This window comes from Dromiciops gliroides, chromosome 3, assembly GCF_019393635.1.
Source record: "Dromiciops gliroides isolate mDroGli1 chromosome 3, mDroGli1.pri, whole genome shotgun sequence".
Taxonomy (NCBI): domain Eukaryota; kingdom Metazoa; phylum Chordata; class Mammalia; order Microbiotheria; family Microbiotheriidae; genus Dromiciops; species Dromiciops gliroides.
The window spans coordinates 454,657,960-454,676,556 of NC_057863.1; the positions used below are offsets into that span (position 1 = coordinate 454,657,960).

Below are 18,597 nucleotides of genomic sequence, written 5' to 3' on the forward strand. Positions count from 1 at the left end.
ACTTTTCCTCTCAGAAAACCCACCCCCAACTTGGGGGGTTGAGAGGGTGGGAAATATGTAATGAGTATGATCCCTATGCTATCTGTTGGAAAATTAATGGGGAAAAATAAACACTGTATCCATAATAATAGGGGTCAGTGACAGAGAGAAGGGAGAATTTAATCCCATAGTTAGTACAAAACACTGATTTTATCCATTAAATTATTAGTAAGAATTATCACTGAATCCCAGAAATGACACAGACAGGCCTCCTTTCTCTGCCCCTTCACACCCTCTGGTGGAGGTGCTAAGAAACACCAGAAGGGTGGAAATGTTAGCAACACCAGAGAGAAAAAGAAGCAAAGGGAAAGGATAATTTGTCCAAGAGCTAGAAACCAACCCTGAGGGCTGGGTATCATCACATGTCCAGGATCAATTTTCACATGATAAAACTTGCTAAGTCGACTTGAACTAGTCCATCTCAATTGAAATTATGACTATTCTTGAATCAATGTTCAATGAATTGAAGTGAATTGACTCAATCTATGCCTATAAACATTAGACCTAAGTTATCAAATTCAACAGATTCAGGTAAAATTAGAAGGATTAGAACCTTAACTAAAGGATTTAATTCTATAGAAGCAATCAAATAAGGAATACTGTTTCCCTTAACATCCAGTTAAGTCATTTTAGGATATGTGCCCCAAAGACAGATAGATAGTAGTCCATATTTCCCAGATTTCTCAAAAAGTACTTTTCCTTAAAAATTATAGAAAGAAATTCTTCAATTATTTTAACTAATACCTTCTGGTACTTCAAACCACATTGTCTCAATCTGGATGTGCCCATCTTATGTAAATATTCTCCCACCAACTTATAAATCCAATTTCCTACCCTCCAATTAAAGCCCTATCTAACCTGATTTTCATGCCACCACTGCCCTTAAGAAAAAGGCTAAATAAAATTTTAAAAGAGAAGACAGCAGAGCTTCCTATCTTGCTATTGTCACTATTCTGTGTTATCCTTCTATAACCTCTTTGATCATTCTTTTGACACGGAAGCTATATGGTCTCATTCAAAATAACTCGCTACTATTGCACAGTAATTCAAATTGATGTAGTATACATACAGCACAGTGGTATAACTTGTTTGTATTTTTAAATTTCCTAATGAGAAATTCAACATTGTTAAATAGTGTTGTTAAACCCAGAAGGGAGTATTTACTTGATCTCATTTCAGTCATAGAATTGGGATTTCAAATTTTTGTATCTTCAGTGTCAGTTTTCATCTCAGAGTGTTTTACTGCATCTATTTCTTCCCCCTACACCAAAAGTGGGGAGCATGTTTCCAAACTATCTTTCACATTTCCAGGAGAAAAAAAAAATAATGATTAGATTGAGAAAAAGAAAAGTTTCCGGATCTCTACGATCCCACCCAATATACGCATAGAATATAGATGAGCAAAGTGAGTGGGTGAGTGAAATCGCTTGTAACAAAACCCCATTATTTACAGATGAGAAATTTATATTGTCAGCGTAATATCTTTGACACTAAGCAGAGCTGAACAGTCTATAAAAGCTGGGTAAGAGATGCAGAAATACAGAGCTCAGGACACTTTCTAAAGTCCAGAAGAAAGAGTCTTCACTCTTATCCCACCTGCTCTATTTGACTGCGTGGTCAGAAGGTAAGATTCCTACTAGATGACTATAAATTGACTTTGTTTCTTCCTGTACAATTTAATATGCATAAGGCACATAAAGACTAAGGATCTACTTGTTGGTTTTTTATCTTTTTATTATTATTATAATAATTAATCATTTATAGGTTCAACCTGTGAGATGGAAAAAGGGTAAGAAATTTAAATCTACTTTAATAGAATGAATGAAAGTAAAATCATTTAAGAGAATTCAAAATCCTTTATGTAAAATAGAAAAAGAAACGAGAAATGTTAAGCGCAATATTGTATAGAAATCATTAGACTGTTACCAAAAAAATACATTTTAAATGGGTTAAAACAGTTTTCCTTTAAAAATTATTCAAGACAGATTTATTTGAATCTACTCTTAAAAACAAAATATATTGAAATGCAATAGAATCATGTGCATTAGCTATTTTATTTAATTTTTATTATTTCAATTGAAGCACTGATCTTCAGAAAGGGCATATTCATCATTTTTAAAAAGAGTTTGGGATTTTCTTTCAAAGTCTGTCAAACAATCAGATGTCTGGAAATGAAATCTTTGGTATTTTCTGTGAAAATATTTCTCATGCTTTTCATCCCAAGTAGATGTCATCTATTTTGGGGTTCCCTTTGTTAACTCTGAAGAAAATTTGTTAATAAGAATTAAATATTTATTGAACACTTGCAAAAAATGAATAATCCAAAGGTTTTTATATTCTAAAACTATATGCTGACTAAAATTTTAAAAAGAGTAGGGGACATGTTCTCTAAAGAACATGTTTGAAATCCCAAGTACAAAGACGCAAAGTAACAATTGTCCAATGGAATAAATGGTATTCAGTGGATTAGTTTCACTAATTTGTAAGAACTAGTTATAACTGGCAAACAAAATAAAGCTTGGACTCTGGACTAATAAATTATCTTCACAAATTAGATTATGGATCAACTTTTCTAATTGTTTTATTACCATAGAGAATGGAACCTTAACCATAATATCTTTTCATTGGGATTCTTGATTCTTACCAAACTAGCTAATAATATCCCTATCTGCTCTGCCTATGAAAAGCAGAGAAATGTGCTTTTCATTTTTCCCTCATTGATGAGGATTTTGATAATAATACAAAATAAGTATCCATTTTCTCTTTAGTAAGAAGGGTACAATCATTTAGAGTTCTTAAAGGATCTGTAATTCCATAGCAGTTTTTATTTTAAAATCTACCCTCTTAAAAAATATATATATATATACATATATATATATATACACATATATATACATATATATTTCAGGAACAGAGTCCTACTTTTGGTAAAAATTAGTCATTCTATATTCAAAGTCCTATTAGAACCCAAAAGAACCCTTCTGGGTTTTATTTCTTGTCATCTTTCAGATGACAATTCAGATAGGAATAATACCATTCTCTCTATGTCTATCTTACAGAAATATTGATAAGGTAAGAGAATGATATGAAATCACTTTGAAGTTTTTGGTTAAAAATATTATGCCAACCTCACATGGTACCAATGTTTTTAAAGACATGTTCCAAACCATTGTATAATCATAAGCACTCCTTTAGTCACTATGAGCATGATAACTTTAAACTGTAGTTATTATCATGTGACTTGTTTCCTTGTACAGTAACTTTCAACAAGTCTTCTAGATGAATAAAGGATAGAAAAAACTAACTCCAGAGTTGTTAGGACAATGTTGATATCTAGCAAAGAGCATGCATATGCTGCTAACTTTGACAACCCAATTGGAGGAAAGTCAGGAAACTATACCCAGGACATACTTTTAAGTTTAATCTGCATTAGAGACATTTTTTCATCATTTTTTAAGACTAAAAATCAACAAAACAAGAAATTAAGCCCTTATTGTTATAGTTTTCTGACTTCCCATGTGTAAATGCTCACATTAAAAATTTAACAATTGGCTTTTTTGAACCATCCAAGCTGTCTTCAGCATACCCCTGGCCAAGAGTGTCAATCTCCATGTCTTCTATGCAGATCATCTATCTGATCTTTCTCTATAGCACGATGGGCTTTTCAAAAGAAAGTAGAATTTTTTGCAAGTACTTCAATTTCTCCATATTTGAATGCATAGAGAACATCATTTACATGGGTTAAGATGTTCAAAACACACGGGATTAATGGTTTTCAAATGCTTATTTCAAACCAAATGTCTGTTACTAAAAATGCTCATTCAAGTTATTAACAGACATGCACGATTAGACTTAAATTTACATTTACCCAGCTGATGTGATTACCTTTCATCAAAGAAAGCAAGAACACCATGACTGACTTTCAAGAGTATCAGAACATAAGAAGTTTCTATACAAAACTCCTGTGTGCAACTAGGCAAGCCCATTCTTTTATGCTATCCTAAACACCCTCCATTGCTGGGCTCTATCCACCTTGCACTGCCATTGTCATGAGATTTTCATTCAATTCAAGGAGGCATCTACTTGGGACATTGGCAAGCTATGTCCTGTGTACTAAAACCAGGTCTGGCCTGTGTCCATCAATTAACAATATGGTTTGAACTCAGTACTACAAGAATAATAGCTTGATGACTTTAAAGATTTCTGTAACAGGCACTAATTTTCTTTTTGACACAGATATCTTAGTTCCTTCGTTGAAGATTGTTCAAGTTGCCAGAAGCATTAGGTCTTCGTGCAAATTACTCTTGTCTTTAAAATGATATTTTTTTTTATTTAGAACAGGTCAAACAACCCTAAAATACCTCAAATCTGTTGGCCGCTTTACAATTACAAAGTCTAGACCAAGTTACACTATTTAAAATATAAATGAATAATACATCTGAACTGACAGCTGGTATGCCAAGTTTTAGCCTGAGGCTGCTTAAGATGGTTGAAATGCAGTATAATGTAAATCCTTGGAAATGAAGGCCTATTAATTGAAAGCCTGAGTGATCGTTAAGGGGAGCGTTTTGGATAGGGTGCCATGCAGGCTAACCATATGTAGAGTATCAGCTACATTAGATATTTAAAATTTTTTATTTGGATGTTTCAATTTCACGTCTGAAAATGACATTATTAATCAGTAACTTGAGCATCCTACTTTAAAGAGCCAACTGATGGAGCATATCTTTTGTACTCTTACTTGCTTTCAAAACAACGACACACTGTAAAACAGCTTATATACTCTCTTATTAGGAATAGAGGTAAATCAAACTAGGTATAACAAAATACAATTGCATCCTATGGCCACAATTGGCTGGGTTGTTTTTTTTCTTACTGAGAACATTCACCTAGTTGTAACCAAACAAATTTAGCCCCAATATATTCAATATGGTTGCCTTTTTTCTTTCCCCATTCTCTTCTGACAGGCAGTGAAAATGAAAAACATCTACTTCCTGGCTGGATTGTTCATAATGTTGGTACAAAGCAGTTGCCAACACTCCCTTCAAGACACAGAAGAAAAACCCAGGTATTAAGATTCCAGACACTCAACTAGCAGAACACCATGATGTAGACATGGCTATATGTATATCATCTATCATATATCATCTATGTATGTCATATAGATACATGATACTTGTGTAGCCCATGAATAAGGAATTGGTTTTTAAAGGGATCATCATTAACATTCTTGACACTGTTGATATATGATAAAATGGGGTTTATATTTTTGAAAAACGGATAGATCAGCGTATCTACTGACTCAGAATCCCAAGGGTGTGAGAGGTAGAACACATTATACGGCCCATTTGCATTCTATAGACTATCACTCCATGAAGTAATCATAGAGTAGATCACTTTAAACATGGGCGATCAACTCTGTATAGCATGTAGATTATCAGTCAGTCAGTCAACAAGTATTTAAGTGCCTACTATATGTCAGACACTGCTAAACATTGAGGATACAAAGACAAAAAGAGGAGCTCACTGTCTAATGGAGGAGACGACATGCAAATAACTGTGTACAAACTATGTGCAAACCTTTTTCTTATTCTTATTGAGTTGTTTCAGTTGTGTCTGAGTCTTTGTGGCCCTGTTTGGGGTTTTCTTGGCAAAGATACTGGAAAGGTTTGTCATTTCTTTCTCCAACTCATTTTTACAGATGAGGAAACTGAGGCAAACAGGGTTAAGTGACTTCTCTGGGGTCACAAAGCTACTAAGTGTCAGAAGCTGGATTTCAACTCAAGTCTTCCTGACTCCTAGGCCAGCATTCTGTCTGTCCACTGCTACCTAGCTGCCCCATCTATCTATTTATATGTATAGATCCAATAGGTTAAGTAGGAGGTAATCAATCATCAGAGGGAAGGCACTAACATTAAGGGGAACTGGGGAAGGATTCCTGGAGGTTAGTCTTTACCTGAGACTTAAAAGAAACCAGGGAAGGCAGAAGGCAGAGATGAGAAGGGGAAGACAATCTGAAGGACGAGGGATGGAGAACAAGTGAAAATCCTGTTGGGAGATGGAGTGTCTAATAACAACAGCTCACACTTACATAGCACTACATTTTTATGAAATAATTTTTGTACATTATTTCAGTAGCTCTCTATGAGAAGTTTAAGACCTAGAAACGTCATGACCTTCTTAAGGCCATACAGTTAATAAGTTTATGGGGGCAAAATTCTAACACAGGTCTTCAGATTGATTCTAAGTCCAGTGCTGGGGCAGCTAGGAGGTGCAATGGAAAGAGCACTGGCCTTGAAGTTGGGAGGACGTGAGTTCAAATCTCACCTCAGACACTGACTAGCTGTGTGACCCTGGGAAAGTCACTTAATCCCAATTGTCTTAAACATCCAGGGCCATGTCTAGTCATTCTCATGTAAATCTTGCCACTGGACTCAGATGGCTCTGGAGTAGAGAGTGAGGTTGGTGACTTTGCATAGCCCTTCCTCACTTAAATCCAATTCAGCGTAAGTCGTGACATCACCCCAATGTCATGGTCCTCTTTGAGAACAAAAGACAAACAAGAAGTCCAGTGCTTTTTAACTTAAGAACTGAGGAGCTCAGCAGACACCAGTCCTACTTGTAGCTAAAAGTTATCCCTCTAATAACATACCTGACAAACATCTGACTAGATCCTCATGTTAAGACCTCTAGGGTGAGGGAGTCCACCAACTATCTAGGTATCCCATTCCACTTTTAAATAGCTCTCAGTGCTAGAGAGGCAACATGTTGTAGTGCACAGGGTGTTGGCCTTAAAGCAAGAAAGATTGGTTCACCTCTGAACTTTGTGACCCTGGATGACTCCTTTAACCTCTCACTACTATAAGCAACTCTCAAAAGAAAAGAAAGATGTGGACCAGCTGTGGTAGAGGGAGTTTCCTTAGCAAGGAGTTCTCTTTAGCAATGAAATTACTGGCCTCCTTAGGTATCTTCTAGTGCTCATTTCACGATCGACTTACCTAATTTAAAATATCAGGCTGTCTTGTTGCTGCCACCCAATATTCTTACAAGTGACCTCCCATCACTATCAGTTGGTGTGTCCTCAGGTAATGAAGCTATTTTTCCATATTAGCATAAGCAAACAGAATTAGTTTGGGAAGGTCACAGTGTAAGTTTTAAAATTATCTATTTTTTTTACTTTTGGCTATTTTGTAGTATTATACTATTCTTATCTCCATTAGGATAGGTAGTCATGAATTGCTTGACTAGTAGAATAAGAATTTTATTCTCCTTACAATGGAAAAAGCCAAGACAGCTGGGGTATCAGAAGCAGGAAGGGATATATTTAACAATAACTGAGATGGTGCCACACAACCAGCAAATGATAGAAACAAGATTCAAACCTAGATCTCCCTGGCTCCTGCTGTAAGCAGCCTTTGGTCTCTATTTACCCCACTGTCTCTGAGTAGGACAACTTGATTCTAACTACTCAGTTATGTAACTTTTTGAAGGAATATGATCCCAAATGAAATTCATTCACTAAATAAACCCAGAATTTATAACCCTGAATCTGGAATCAGAGGAAATCAGAGACCCTGAGGACTGTAACGTTTGAAAAAGTTATATAACTGAGTAGGCAGAATCAACTCTGAGTCTCAGTTTCAACAATTTATACTCAATGACCTCTAAGAAAGATCTTTCCACTTCTAAATCTGTGATCGCAGCATCCTGTACTCACCGGGGCTAGGGGAAAAGGGAAGACTGGAGAGGAGATAGGAAGAAAACTCCTACGGTGTATAGAATCCTTAGCTCAGAATTGTGTAACACTAAAAACTTTGTTTTACAGACCATACACAGACTCCCAGACAGAACCATTAGATGAGAATCTGATGAATGAAGACAAGCGTCACTCACAGGGCACATTCACCAGTGACTACAGCAAGTATCTGGACTCCAGACGAGCTCAAGATTTTGTGCAGTGGCTGATGAGCACCAAGCGAAATGGGTAAGAATTCTAAACAGAATGCCTGAAGTGTGTGGGCAAAGAACGCCCCCCCCCACTCTCATACAAATACAAGCATTTTGACTCCCATCCTTCTTCATTAGGTCATCAAACAGTAGTAAGTGCCCACATGCTCCTGGCCCTGTGCCAGCATTGTGCTAAGATGCCACTTTCTAGTAATGTGGTGGCTTTGTATTCCACTCCTGAGCCCTCCCAATAAGGACTCTCTTAAATTGTTTTTTTTTTCCCTTGGGGGGGGGGGGAGAATTTTTCGCTGATTTTCACTTTCTTATTCCATGCCCACAGATATTCAGAAATCGGCCTTTTTGGATTACAAATATAAAAGCCAATTTAGCCAAAGAGAGAACAAATCCATACAATTTGAGTGCATCCTTAATAACACCCTGCCCAAGTGAATTTCTTCAAGTGCCATAAACAGATTGAGTTCAAATGAATTGAATAGAACAAACATTTCTTAAGTGCCTATTAAGAGGTCGTTCCTTCCCTGTGGGGTCTTGCTTTCTGAAGTAGACCACACAGATCATAGCTATGCATTTGAAATGGCATGCCAGCTGCACAACATTACACAAAACTGAGCAAAAATACAAGTGGATAGTAAAGCATACATTTCAATGTTTAGTATTCTTAGTATTGTGATATGTGTTAATTGCTTGTTGGAACTGCAAGGCAGGAGAATAAAGGAAAATCATCAGCAAAAGTTGAATGGAGACTGGAATTGTACAAAATCTTCAAGGAGAGGAAAGGCATTCGGAAGACAAAATGGGGAGGGGAGTTATATATTAGAAACATCTCAATTCAGACATGATTCTGATGACCCTGTTAAGGACCAAAAGTCCACTCAGTGGTCATATAGTTTTAGAACTAAAAACAATCAATAGTCAATCAACAAACATTTACTGAGCACCTACTAAGTGCAAAACACTATGGTTGGGGGGGCAGCTAGATGGTGCAGTGGATACAGCACTGGCCCTGGATTTAGGAGGACCTGAGTTCAAATCCGGCATCAGACACTTGACACTTACTAGCTGTGTGACCCTGGGCAAGTCACTTAACCCTCATTGCCCCACAATACAACAACAAAAAAAAAAAAAACCACTATGGTTGGCACAATAGTATATGCTAAGTGGTTGTGAGGAAAACATTTTGTAAACCTTAAAGTGCTATATAAACCTGAGATGGCAGTGGTGAAGATAATGCATGATTCCAGCCTTCAAAACCCTTGCAATCTAATTGGAAAGACAAGACATAAGCATGTGGCAAGTTTAAAAAAAGAGAGAGATAAAATAATTAAAAAATCGTGACAATGATGATTGCCAAATGGATAACTGCCAAATAAGAGTTATGGGATGGTAAAGGTCATAGTGGATTGAGGTAGGCTGGAAAACCTTCAGGGGTGATTTTTGCTGCATTTCATAGGATGCTTAGGGCTGGATAAACAGAAAAGAATGGGGAGGTCATTCGAAGTAAGGAAACAGTGTGAGGAAAAGCAGAGGTAGGATGTGTCCAAACCCCTCTCTTAACCCTCATCTTGTTGCAGATAGACTGAGAACATTTGACTACCTTAAGTTACAGAGAATGTTTCAGATGCTTAAAGGTGGCATTATTTCCATTATCCCCTTAACAAAATGAATAGGCCTTAATTCCTTTCAACTTTTCGCAGAGGCCCTATATTCCAACTATGTAATCACCTTCACTGATTTCCTTCAACATTTTTTGTCAGAGATTTAAATATAGGCATATATGGCATACTTAGCAAATTTCTGGATTAATAACACACTAGAGGGCAGAAAAAGAATCCAGAAAGATCTTGACAGGCTAAGTAGGGGTTCCATGAATTTGTTTGTTGTTTTAAATATGTATATATTTGGATAACTGTATTTCAATGTAACCAGGTTTCTTTCTAATCCCAAGTATTTTATTTTCTGCATTTAAAAAACATTCTTCTGAGACAGGGTTCCTAGGCTTCAGAATGCCAAAGGGATCCATGACATAGAAAAGGTTACAAACCTCTAGCCTAGAGCATTGACTTGAATCCAACAAGATGAAACTCAACAAAGGTAGATGCATTTTTACCCCTGGCTTCCAAACATCAGCTTTATAAGTACATGTACAAGTACATGGTTACACTACAGTTTGCTGAAAAAAAAAATCTTAGGGTGTTAGTGGCCCTCTGGCTCACTATGAGCCAGAAAATTGATATGGAAGCCTTAAGAAAAGTAAATCTAATCTTGGGTTGAATGAAGAGAGACATAGCTTCAAGGAATAAGAGCCAACCCTACTATATTCTCTCCCGATCAGACCACATCTGAAATGTATTTAGTTTGGGGCACCAAAATTTAAGAAGGGCATTAATAAGTCAGAGAGTATTCAGAGGAGGGCTACCAAGACTTTGAAGGGTTTCAAGTCCAGATCATTTAAGCATTTGTTGAAGGAACTGGGAATTTGGGGGCTGGAGAAGAAAAGATTCAGGAAGGCTATTTTAACTACTTGTGACATCTAGGATATGTGGAAGATATTAAAATGGGGAGGGGGGATTAAAGCGAAAAGGAGAGATTGCATTCAGGTACCATCAAATCGAAGACATACATTGGCCATTAGAAAGGATGACATCAAAATAAGTTATCAAAACCTTGAAAGGTAATCAAACTCCAAATCATTCTGGCCTCTTAGAGGAATGTCCTCAGAAAGAACAGCTGTTAAATCCACCAAGAGCATTCATAAAGGGCCAGTGCTGATTTGGACCACTTGATGTCCCTGTTGAGCCACAGAAACTAGAAGAAAGACCATCTTTGACTATATCTGTGTTACCAGCAAAGCTAAGTAAAAAGTGAAAGTCTCTGTCATCCAGATATTGCATCTGTGGTGTGGCTAGCATGGCATGGCATGGCGTGGCATGGCAAACATTCAGCTATTTGAAAACTGACTCACTTTACTTTCCTCTCTGTAGCTTGGACACAACCTTTGACCAGTTTATAATGAACTCAAATCTTTTGGTCCCTGAGCTCTAAGCTTTTATGCTGTACCATCAGAAATGATTCACTTAAAATGCTTAGGGTAGGAGGCAGCTAGGTCGTGCAGTGGATAAAGCACCAGCCCTGGATTCAGGAGGACCTGAGTTCAAATCTGACCTCAGACACTTGACACTTACTAGCTGTGTGACCCTGGGCAAGTCACTTAACCTTCATTGCCCCACCCCAAAAAAAAATGCTTAGGGTAGATGGATGAGGGAGATTAAATGTCTGTCACATATTTGAGTTTTACAAGTACATTATGAAATCATGATTCAAATTTAATCATAAGGCATAGAAAATATCATTAATGCTGGGTTTTGGTGCATTCAGAAGGACTTGGAGATCTTTTCTGAATTTTTTTTTTTGGTGAAAACCCATACAGCAGATTTCTACAAAGCAGTGGTTACAATTTCAAGGCTCGGAAGGTCTTAGCTTTCTGCCTTTCTTCCATCTCTTTATTCTGCATTCAGACTGTGTCTATGTGTTATCAAATATGTTGGGGGAACATCTAAATGTCTTATTGACACAATATCCCAAACCCAGATGTTTAGAAATATCTAAAAGCTTAGCTAAGCCTCTCAGTTGTCATGCGGCTTCCTGGTATTTTAAAGACATTTGTATTGTATAACCTCAAAATTCTAGTGAAGTTCTTTTAACAATATTGTCTGTGTAGTGAGGTGGATAAACAATTGGACAGAGAGTCAAGAGGACCTAAGTTTTAATCCTACTTTGGACTCTTGCTAACTGGGTGAACTTGGGCAAGTCATAGCCTCTAAATTCTCTCAGCCTCAGTTCCCTTTCTGTAAAACACAGCAAGCAATTATCTCACAGACCTGGGAGGATAAAATGAGACCATGCAAGTAAATGCTTTGCAATGCTTGTAAATGTCAGATATTTATATTAATAGAATATTTATGTAAGATGCAAAATTTGACTTAGGTATATATACTCTCTAATTCAGTTGGGTATCTTGGCAAAAATCCAGTAATAAGGCTGTGAGGCATTATAGTATAGTGCATACAGAGGCAGACTTGTGGTCAAGAAGACCTGGGTTCAAATCCTACCTCAGACAGCTAAGTCTGTGTGATCCAGGGCAAGCAAATGAATCTAAAAGCTATGATCCTATGATCTTGGGTCACAGCTTGAAACCTAGATCCCATTATCCCTAGTCTACTAGGTGGTTCAGTGGAGAGAACACTGAGTCCAATATCAGAAAGATGAGTCTTTCCTGAGTTCAAATCTGATCTCAGATACTTACTAGTTGTGTGATCACAGACAAGTGATTTAACTGTTCTGTACCTCAGTTTCCTCATCTGTAAAATGGGGATGATAATAATAGCTCCTGAGAATCTAGTATTTTAACATGTGTAAAGTGCTTTGCAAACCTGAAAATGCTATGTGAATGCTAGATTATATATAAATGCTAGCTATTAACCTAAACAGTAGACTTTGGGGTAAGTGATAGTGGCAGGTGAAAAACAAGCTACAAAGATGTTTCTCTATAAAACATGTACTATCTTAAGGATCCTGTTTGAGAGATCAAAAATATGGACCCTAGTTTGGCAAAGCCCTACAAAGAAGATGAGAAGCCTCATCCTAGAGGTTACCAGGGCTATACAAACACCCAAGCTCAGAATGCTTCTGGCACATTAGCAACTATTAGGAAAGCAATGAAAATAACATTTAAAGAGCTTAATACTTATTACTAACTCAAGGTACTTTAGCTAATGATATCATAAGCACAATTGATAGCTTTGGCTGAATAAGACTAAAGCATAGCAACATTAGTTACCAATTAATCCAGGTAGTTAAGAATCCCACTTTCTAGGAAGCAAATTGCTTATCTTATTTTATTTTTCACACAGGCAACCTGAGGTGGGAGATAGAGAGGTGGCCTGACAGTCAAGAATGCTGCTATCTATTGGCTGGGTGATGCTGAGCAAATCATTTAACCTCTCAGTGTCCCAGGCAACTCTCTAAGGTTCTAAGGTACAGAGAAGGTGTCAACCTGCATTTGTAGGGACAGAGTCGTACCATCTTCCCTATATTCATGAAATCACATGTTTGATCCAAAAGCAGTAGTAGCAGGAACAACAAATAAAAAAACTGATAGGCAGCCTGACCCTGTACCTAGGGTCGGAAGAATGTTTGTTTGACTATTTACTAGTTATGTAGCTTTGGGCAGTTTATTTCACCTAATCTGAGACTAGTTTTTCTCATCTGTAAAATGGAATAATAATATTTGCACTATCTTCCTAACTAGGTCACTAGGACAACATTCATGCCACAAACCAAGCTTTAAACGTGTTACTGTTTTTCTTAGGAACAAAGTTGCCAAACGCCATGATGAATTTGAGAGACACGCTGAAGGGACCTTTACCAGTGATGTCAGCTCTTATTTGGAAGGTCAAGCTGCCAAAGAATTCATTGCTTGGTTGGTGAAAGGCCGAGGAAGGAGAGCGTGAGTCCATGTCTTTGTATTTAATGTTTTTTTGTTTTTTTAATTTTCTGGTCTAAATGGCAGACCTAGCATTTCCCATATTTGTAATATCTATTTTTCTTATAGATGGAGTTTTCCTTACTCAAAGGGAAGGGAATTTATAAACCCACCAAGTTAGAAATTTTACAAGATTCCCAATACCTTTTCTGTTATCTTTTTTTTAAATAGTAACCTCCACAGGTCCATTTCACAATAAAGCAGAGATGCTTACTAATGGGAATTTTCACAGTCAAGGAAAGGCAAGTTAAAAGGAAAAGAAAGTGCAAGGAAAATACAGTCATTTATTTTGGAGCATTCACATTGCCAGCAAATTTACCCATCTTTAGGAAAGAAAAGCGAAAGCCCCTGAGTAAAGCACTTTCTGATCTGGCAACGGAGGAAGTAATGTAGGCTAATTTAAGGATAGCTCAAATCAACAAAATCAACAAATGTTTACTGAACAATCACCATGTATGATGCTGAGCAATATGGTGAATACAGAGTATTTTAAAAAAAAATCTCATACAAAGTATTTTAATACCTCAATGAATGAATGTGTGATCTCATCGATGTGATCCATCCATCCAAAGGTACAGATTGCAGCTTCCATGTCATCTCATCCTATGACACTCCCATTCATGTCCTTCACAAGGAATCCACCTGATATACTGGGGCCCTTCCTTTAGACCTCTTGACATTAGTTGGATACTGCTGGACAACAAGAAAAGCCCATCCTTTATCCCTTTTCTTTGTGTAGCTTAGCCAACTTCTTTTACAGATACACGTCCTCTCTATTATGGTCGTTATTCTAATCTGGCACTCTTTTATGCCATCTCCAATACTGTGAGAAATCCCCAATGGAAGAAGTGCTATCGAAGGGATGCCTACTCTTTCCAAAGACCAACTTTATTCTGCTCAATTCCAGGTGATCCTAAAGAGAGTGTCATGGTTTTCAAGCTAACTTATGGCATCTACTCCTCAGAACGGATGTTTAAAGGAGAAAGAGGAAAAATGAAATGTAAAGAGGTCCCTGAGTTAGTTGGATACACTAGTGGTGTCAAACTCAAACAGAAACCATGGCCACTAATGCAATACATAAGAATCCCTGTGGCCCACATACTGGCAGTTTTAAAATGTAAATTATCTATGCTTTTTGTATTTTTATTTATTTTGTTAAATATTTTGTTAAAATACTTAATATATATTTTTAAAATATTTTAAAATATTTGTTTTGTTAAATATTTCCCAATCTTGTTTGTGCCTCATTTGGTTTTGTTGTTGTTGTTTTTTAGTAAGGCAATTGAAGTTAAGTGACTTGCCCCAGGGTCACACAGCTAGTAAGTGTTAAGTGTCTGAGGCCGGATTTGAACTCAGGTACTCCTGAATCCAGGGCCAGTGCTCTATCCACTGTGCCATCTAGCTTCCCCGTTGTGCATTTGGCACCCACAGGCAACCCTTAGGCCATGTTTGGCACCCTTGGTATACACGCTACCTGGCAGAAAGCAACAATTTCTGTGTTATCAATTGGGAAGGTTTTCCAGAAGATTTCTACACCTGTTTCCAGAGGCAAAAAAACATGAAGCACATGTAGAAAAAATCAAGTAAAACACTAAATACAGAGTCTTTTCTTTTTTCCCCTTTGTTCGTTCTTTAAAGTTTTCCAGAAGAAGTCACTATAGTTGAAGAGCTCGGCAGAAGACATGCTGATGGTTCTTTCTCTGATGAGATGAATACAGTTCTGGATAACCTTGCTACCAAGGATTTCATCAATTGGCTGCTTCAGACAAAGTTACTGACAGGTGATTACATTTCACTCAATCCTAAAACACAAGTTTTATCATAAATGGTCAATCACCATATTGTTCCTGCTAATATTCTCCACTGGAAGAAGATAGTTTGGGCCTTTTTAAAAATACCTCTAACTTTATATCATTTTTATTTTGCACCCTTCATGTAAAGAATCCAGATTTTAACATTGAACATATTAACTACTCAACTTTTTGTTATTCCATATTGAGTACTACTGGAATTGATTTAATTTCATTCCATCAACATCTTATTAAGCATTAACTCTATTCAAGACATTGTTTTTGATGCTGAGACTAACAGCTCAAATACAGGGTGTCCCAAAAGACTCAGTGCAGTTATAACTCAGTGCTTATAACTGCAGTAAAATTTTGAGATACCCTGTATATCTATTTATCTATCTAATCTATCATCTATCTAAATTATTATATATTAAATTATACTATATTATCATGTATTAAATGCATATATATTATAGATTTAAAGTTTGTAGAGCGCTCTGCATGCAATACTTCCTTTGACATAGGCCACAAGTTGCAGGAGCAGATAACCATCTGCCCTGATACAAGAAGTTTCTTCATTGGGAGTTCCCTATACCAATGAAATCACAGATCTAGAATACAAAAAAAAAAAATTACTTGTATCTCACAACAGTGCAAAATGTAGGTTTCACAGAATCCTAATTACCATGTAAGGAAGCTAACTCTCAGAAAGATTAGATGACTTGTCCATGGTCACACAGCTAGGTAAGTATTGGTGCCAGAGGCAAGAGTTCCTAACTCCAGATCCAGTACTCTACTAAGAAAAAAACTATTTAAATGATCTCCCTATGTCATCTAGATTACAGTAGAGAGATATTTGATCTGGATCTATGATTCATCTATGCCAAAAATTCCCAAGTGAAAAATGCAGTCCATGAATGCAGATTAGAATGTTATTGGAGCAGCTAGGTGATGCAGTGGATATAACACCAACCCTGGATTCAGGAGGACCTGAGTTCAAATCTAGCCTTGGACACTTGCCGCTTACTAGCTATGTGACCCTGGTCAAGTCACTTTACCCTCATTGCCCCACAAAAAAAGGGGGAGAGAAAACAGAATGTTATCATTGCATAAAATTATAGATTTGTAACCCAAAATGCAGGTGGAGATGGGAAATAAGTCATCTAGACAAGTGTCCTGATTTTACAGGTGAAGAAACAGAGGCTCAAAGAGAGCAGCTGACTTTCCAAAATGTAACTAACACTGGTAGCAGGTGGCAAAGTCAAGATTCAAGTACCATACCTTTATGCTAAATCCAGTGATCACTCCTCTGTATCACAAACTTTAAGTCACAGGTTGTGGCTTGGGCCAATGAAGTAAAATGATTTGTCCATAGGTCACACAGCTAGTATATGGAGGAGGCAGGATTTGAATCCTGGTAATTCTGACTCCAAGACATTTATTTTTTTTTGTTTTTTTTGTTTTTTTTGTGGGGCAATGGGGGTTAAGTGACTTGCCCAAGGTCACACAGCTGGTAAGTGTCAAGTGTCTGAGGCCAGATTTGAACTCAGGAACTCCTGAATCCAGGGCTGGTGCTTTATTCACTGTGCCACCTAGCTGCCCCGCCAAGACATTTATGATGTTATATTATGACTACTTAACAGTCCTCTAAACTATAATAAATATCCAAGTAATATCTACAATCTCAAATTTTTTACAAATCTTATTTAAAGGAGGCTTATGAATTAGATGAGAAATGGATTCTTCTAAGAATTCATGGTACATTTTTAATGTAAGGTTTGTGGGAAATCATTTTAGATAAATCTTTATTAAAAACAAGTACTTACAGCCTCTGCGAGTGTAAGGGTTCTACAAGATTAAGAGGTTTCTCAAAGGGACATCCATTAAAGTCATGAAAAGGTGTTCCAAAATTGGATGGTTAAATTCTCTGGGTATTATACCAATCTTAATCACTGTTTGTTTTTGTTTGTTTGTTTGTTTGTTTCTCTAGGAAATAAGTGTATAATTGCTCAAGATCATCTCCACTACATCACCTGCTGCCTCTTGGGATGTTTTAAAATTTCTGTTCTATAAATTAACAGAATATATCCTAAAGCCTTATTGCTTTGCATGCCAAGAAATGAATTTTGTTCCAGTGTTGTATAGCCAAAGGATTGTTTTTTGAATAAACTATTGTCAAAGGACTCTTTAAATAACAGCTTTAAAATCCAAAAAATGCCAGATCCTCATATTTCCACTTATTTTGGGCAAAAAAAAAAAATCCCAACCTGTTTACATTTAGCTATGGAAATATTTTTTCTATAAAATCAGCTTGTACATATAAGTGATTCCAATCACAAACTGTCTGCATTAGTAATCAGAGAGGAAGAAAGGATATGGTAACCACAATATGGAATATGAAATAAGACTTTCCACTTGAAACCTTTGTCATAAAAATGCTCAGCTTTCAAAGATAACAAGCAGCAGCCTTAATAAAAATTTTTCAAGCTTCTTCACTATGGTCTGTTTCTCTATAACACATACAAACCAACACTAACTCCTACTTCTTCCTTTGGTTCCTATGTGCCTAGTACTACCACTGAAAACAAATAGTCCCAAAAAAAGTCCTTAAAATTAGAATACCAATAATTCCTATGGACAGATTCGCTGAGTGTTTGCCCCTTCCAGAGCTTTTTTATTTTAGAATAGAAGAGGGGAATCATAATAGTAATAACTGACATTATATAATACTTGAAGGTTTCACAAAGTTCTTGAATGCATTATCTTCCTCAAGTACACAACAACCTTTTGAGAATAGGTACGCAAGTATTATTCTCCCATTTTGCAGATGAAAAAACTGAAACAAAAAGGTTAAGAAACTTACTATGAGTCACACAGCTACCAAGAGATAGTCTTAGTGTTCTTTTTTGCCTCTCAAAATTTCAAAGTGACTCTTAAAAATTAAAGAGCATGGACTCTCAGTTTAGCTCTCTATCTACTATACCTTGCTGTCTTTTCCAAAGTTGTTGAAATAAACATAATGCATTTTGTCCCAGAGTAAACTTACAAACAAAACCAAAAAACTCCCTTGGGTTAACACTTGTAGTTTTTGGTGGTACACATCTGTGATTTTATTTGACAGTAGGAAATTCCAGGTACCAAACAGGGATCATGATCTGATCTGCAATTTTTTTTTAATTTAATCTTTGTTGGTTGGAATTTTTTGGAATTTTAATCTTTATCCAACTGGTTTGTTGGAATTCTATGTGATTAAGTGAT

General features: G+C 36.7%; 1 protein-coding gene across 1 annotated transcript; it reads left to right on the forward strand.

The window, feature by feature from the left end:
- The first annotated feature begins 1,589 nt into the window (after positions 1–1,589).
- On the forward strand, positions 1,590–17,800 carry GCG (glucagon). The gene is made up of 6 exons (XM_043997693.1): positions 1,590–1,663; positions 5,007–5,107; positions 7,865–8,023; positions 13,376–13,513; positions 15,188–15,330; positions 17,330–17,800. The coding sequence occupies exons 2-6, from the start codon at positions 5,016–5,018 to the stop codon at positions 17,410–17,412; spliced, it is 615 nt and encodes a 204-aa protein (XP_043853628.1). The 5' UTR covers positions 1,590–1,663; positions 5,007–5,015; the 3' UTR covers positions 17,413–17,800.
- Positions 17,801–18,597: the final 797 nt, after the last annotated feature.